The 5,314-nt window shown below is 38.5% G+C and overlaps 1 protein-coding gene across 1 annotated transcript in view; it reads right to left on the reverse strand.

Annotated features, from left to right (window-relative positions):
• SVOPL (SVOP-like) overlaps positions 1-5,314 on the reverse strand; it is an 88,113-nt gene that overhangs the window by 38,878 nt on the left and 43,921 nt on the right. The window contains exon 9 of the mRNA XM_012642768.1: positions 126-199. Coding sequence (XP_012498222.1) covers positions 126-199 — 74 coding nt within the window. The remainder of the gene's footprint in view (positions 1-125; positions 200-5,314) is intronic.

A 5,314-nucleotide genomic window follows, 5' to 3' on the forward strand; every position in this document is an offset into this window, starting at 1 on the left:
GCTGGAGGCAATATTTGGAGTCTGTCTTGTGTTTTTCTCCCCAGTAGCACTCAGAGTGGATTTACTTAAGTGAGCTTCCTCCAAATGCCTGTTTAAAACTTGTTTTGAAATCATTCCATTCTTACCATATGACCCAGATCTGTAATGTGGTCCGTAAATACTTAGCATCCAACAGGTCTGCAAATCTTCCTCTTTTTTCCTAGGATAATGAAAAGGGGGATACAGAATACATTTAGCAGGTTAAGGATGAGCGAAGGTGTCTCCAATACTTTAGATCACAAGAGACAAGAATAACATGGGAATATGGTGGGGTGAGACCACTCGGCTCCCATGAGTGCAACTCACCAAACCATAGATAATTGTTTTCAACACATTGACCTCTGCCTCTCAGTCGTTTGGCTTTTTATTACCATTGGCAAGTACCAGAACTCATTGAGCTTAAGATCCTAAACCTCTCACTCTTCCTCTCCTCACCAGCACTGGCCTGGAGGTGGGAGGGTAGGAAGGTACATGAAAGTAACCATAATACTGATGGCAGATTCTTCTAAAATCAGCATTAAAATGAAAAATCTTATATTAAAGAAGAGTAGAGGCTTATGTAAGAAAACAATGGCATAAAATTGAGAAGGGGTAGAATGCTGCAGGTTGAAGGTTGAGAAGGGGAGGAAGGAGGAAGGAGGAAGGGGGAGGAGGAGGAGGGAGGTTAGAGAATGGAGGGTTGAGAAGTAGAGGAAGGAGGGAGAGAGCGGGAGAGGTTAGGTAGGAAAGGAAAACCAGAGGAAGTAGGACGTAGAGGGAGGAAGGAGGAGGAAGAATGTGAGGGACAGAGGAAGAAGGGTAGAAGAGGGAAGAAAAGAGGAGGGAGTGAGAACTCCTTGCTGACCTCAGTGCCCTTCCGTCCTGGAGTTGCAACTCCTGGGTCGGATTCACAAAGCACACACTAAACCGGCTGGACTTGGCCATTCGTGATCATACGGCTGTTCACGGTTTTGAGTTAATTATATCTGTAGAGACTTTTTCTTTTTGTAACCATGTTTGTTTTTTATACTATTGACAATCAAGGTATCATAGCCACTTAAAGATTATGTTCTAGTCTCTATAAAGTGTAATAGCTTCCTTAATTTAATCACAGTTGCCTAATTTAATCACAGTCTCCTCCCACCATGCTTGCACTGTAAGATGCAATAGTCAGTGTCTTGGTAGGAAGGGAGCAGTCAGCTGATGCTGTAATAGTAGCTTCCCGAACTCCGAACCCACGAGAGCTTATTTCCAAAATTCAGAAAATAAACCAGAATACTGGAATCATTCTTATTCCTTTGGAAGTAAGCTCAGGTTTCCTGTTCCACAATTAGGTTTCAAGATATGCTTAATAATTAGGGGAAAGACTCCACAAAGCAAACTGAGACTACCTTACCAAAATACGATTGTGAGCATGGGGAAGGTTTGCGGTATTTAATCCTCATGATTTTTGCATTAGTATTGAGCACACACTATTTCACGCTTAAAATGCTGGCCAGGTGGCAGAGGGATTAAAGGCTTTTATCATCAGCGATGTCCTGGGAAACCCATCAGGAAGACCCAGAGCAACCATCTCTTGCCTGCACGGAGGACACTCTGACATCACTCATCCTACTGCGATGGGACGATCCCAGAGAGAATGGATTCAGTGCAGTGTGTCGGGAGGCCCGCTGTTGCTCTGACCATCTCAGACACAGCGAGAGCTGAGTGAGGCAGGCTTCCCCATGGCCGTGCCAGCCCTGGTAAGGCTGTGAACTGGCAGCTTTTCTCTGTACCTGTTGGTGTCCCTGCTTTGTACTCATTCCCCCCCTTGGTGGTGATGCCTTCTCGCTCTGACAGATGTCCAGTATCCTTGTAGTCTGCCCTCTTCCTCCTATCAGAATTTTCACCAAGCCATGAATCTACATACTTCCTTGCTCAAATGGCTGATTGATAAAGATCATGGGAGGCCTTGAATGCCAGGATGAGGATTCTCTGGGCTTCATCTAGTAGTGGGCGGGGGGAAGGGGAGTTACTGATGATTCCTGGGCAAACGGGGTGGTATGTGATGTTTGAGGAATATTCATCCAGCCAGGCACGGTGGCTCACGCCTGTAATCCCAGCACTTTGGGAGGCCGAGGCAAAGGATCATTTGAGCCCAGGAGTTGGAGACCAGCCTGGGTGACATAGAGAGACCCCGTCTCTACAAAAAAATAAGAAAAATTATCTGGGTATGGTGGGTGCACCTGTAGTCCCAGCTATTCAAGAGGCTGAGGTGGGAGGATCATTTTAGCCCAGGAGTTTGAGGTTGCAGTGAGCCTACAACTCTAGCCTGGGTGACAGAACAAGACCCTGTCTCAAAAAAAAAAACAAAAAAACGCACTGAATATACATCTGACGGTGTTGTGCTGGGTAAAATCACAAGGGCACGAGGCAAGGGGGTGGCTGTGTGAAAGAGATTAGATCTAAAAGATATGAAAGACATGAAAGCACCATGGGACCTGGCAGCTGACGGGATACGGAGGCTGGGAGCCAAAGGGGTCCCCCCAGAGTGAGACAAGCATTAAATAAGAGCTGCTTGGGCACACAAAGTGAAATAAGCCAGGCACAAATACCACTGATTCCACTTACATGCAATATCAAGAATAGGCAAGCTCATAGAGACAGAAAGTAGAGAAAGTAGAGCACAGGGTACCAAGGGCTGGGGGAGTTATTGCCTCTTGGGCACAGAATTTCTGTTTGGGATATTGAAAAATTCTGGAAGTAGACAGTGATGGTTACACACATTTTGAATGTACTTAATGCCACTGACTCATATACTTAAAAATGGTTAAAATGGTCAATTTTATGTTATGTGTATTTTGCCGCAATGGAAAGAAAGGACTAGAAAGAAGGAAACAAAGCTGGTTGGAGGAGGAAAATGAGGAGTACTGTTTTAAACATGGTTAAGTTTGCAATGTTTGTGCTTGTCAGTTCAAGAATAAACATCCTATGCAGAGAGAAAGGTGGAAGCCAGGGTTCAGGTAGAGGCCAGGTCTGAACACTGGGAGGTAGTTAAGTCCTGTAGTTAGTTTATATCTCCTGCATTTCCAGATGTTCCCAATTCTCACATTAAGGATGTTTCTTGCTGTTCCCCAGAGAAATGGCTTCTTCAACCAGTTCACAAGGAATCCTATTAGAATAGGTGCCATTTAGCAATCAAGAAATTGGCACATACTGTTCATAAGAGGGCTATGAAGCTATAAAACTATTTCAGAGAACAAGTATGAAAATAAATGAGCCACACAGCACAGAAAATAAAAGGGATGAACCAGATAGAACATATATTAATTTTTAAAGTTCCATTTGTAAAAGAATTTTTTAAAATGTAGATAGTAATAAATTTTACAAGAAATATGCGGAATATATATAAGTAGTTATAAAAGCTGCTGAGAAGCATAAAGACTTGAATAAATGGTCAAATATATTTGTAGCAGAAGAGGAACATTCAGTATTATAAAGCCATTGATTCTTTCTATATTAGCCTGTAACATCAACAAAATCCCAATTAAACTCTCATGGGATTTTTTTGATGGGATGATGTGAGATCTTAATAAAGTGACTCCAGAATTGTTGCAGAAAAATAGAACTAAGAAAATAGCTTGCAAAATACTGAAAAAGATGTTTGACCAGGAGAATTTACTCTATCAGATATGAAAAATGTATTACAACATATTGTAATTAAAACAGTCATATGAAACCAACAATAGACCCATCTATACTTTCCCCAACAATTTGAAATGTTCTCTTTATCATAATAAATCCCCACATATGGAGTAAAGGCAATATATGTAACCTAAACATTTGTACCCCCATAATATGCTGAAATAAAAAATAAAAATAAAGTAAGTAATAACACACATGGATTAATTACTATTTTAAGATTATCTGTAATAAGCCAACTCTTTTTCAACACTTTGGGACCTCGATTGTTCTGTAAATTCATGTATTTACAGAAAAAAATAAAATAGATCCCCACATATATTTGAATCTACAAATCATTAGAACAGAATATTCAAAAATAGATTCAAATACATAAGGGATGGATATTTTTTAAAAATTGGCATAACTGGTTTTCCATTTGTATATGACAAAGCTAGATCTGTACCATGTTTCCTATACCCAATTAAATCCAGATAGATCAAACATTTAAACATTAATAAAACAAAATTAACCCAATAGAAAGGACAGGGATACAAGAAATCACTGGTGATAAAGACTAAGTTTGGAAACCAACAATACAAAAGACAGTACTGAAAACGTTAACAAATCTAAATAAATACTAGCTTTAAAACAATGACTAATTTAGGGACACTTATAAACAAAGTGAAACAAATGTTAGGCAAAAAAGATTTGGAAGATCATAATTGGAAAGATCATATTTAAGGTACTTGTATTGTCCAGAAGACAGATAACAGTACCAAATAGTATTAGATATTGTGTGTGTTTTCAATATTTAAGGGCTACCTCTATAATAAAAGAAATAGAGTGCATAAATTCCAAGCCAATAAAAGGAAATATAGGGGAGGGAAAAACAAACTATCAATCTAATACAAGTTAGAAAAGGGAAAAAGGAAATTTCTTCTGGTTAAGAAGAAATACAAAGTAAGTGACAGAAGTCAAAATATGCCCATAATCACAATAGATGTAAATGGATCAAACTCATTATTAAAAGGCACGGAATATCGGATTGAGTGGGGAAAAAACCAACTATAGATTTATAAAAATACATTTAAATCCAAGCAATACACAGTGGTTAAAAATAAAGGGCCGATTGGGAATGATAGTAAGAGGAGTGAAAATAAAAATTAAAAATAAAATAAAGGGCTGGGAAAAATGTACAAGGAAAATACTAACCAAAGCTACTTTCAATATATTAACATGAAAGAAAGTAGAATTTAAGGCTCAAAACCATATAAGGATAAAGAAATACTCCAAGTAATAAGACTAATCTATGAACAAAATAAGTCAACTAGGATGCAATGACAACACAGCCTCAAAAAATATTAAATAACCTGCTAGGCCTGTAAGGAGAAATGGACAAAGTCATCATTTTAATTGAAAAACTGTTAGTTCAAGAGGCAAAATCTAGAAGTGTCAAATATTTGTACAGCACAATTAATATGTATACCCAATGAAAACATGTTCTTATTAAACACTCATCCAACATTAATAAAAATCACTATGTAAAGCACAAATCCTCAATGAATTCCAAATAATTGGTAACATCCTCTGACCAAAATACAATTAAATTTGAAACAAATAATAAAAAAGATAT

Source organism: Propithecus coquereli, unplaced genomic scaffold (genome assembly GCF_000956105.1).
Source record: "Propithecus coquereli isolate 6110/MARCELLA unplaced genomic scaffold, Pcoq_1.0 Scaffold186, whole genome shotgun sequence".
Lineage (NCBI taxonomy): Eukaryota > Metazoa > Chordata > Mammalia > Primates > Indriidae > Propithecus > Propithecus coquereli.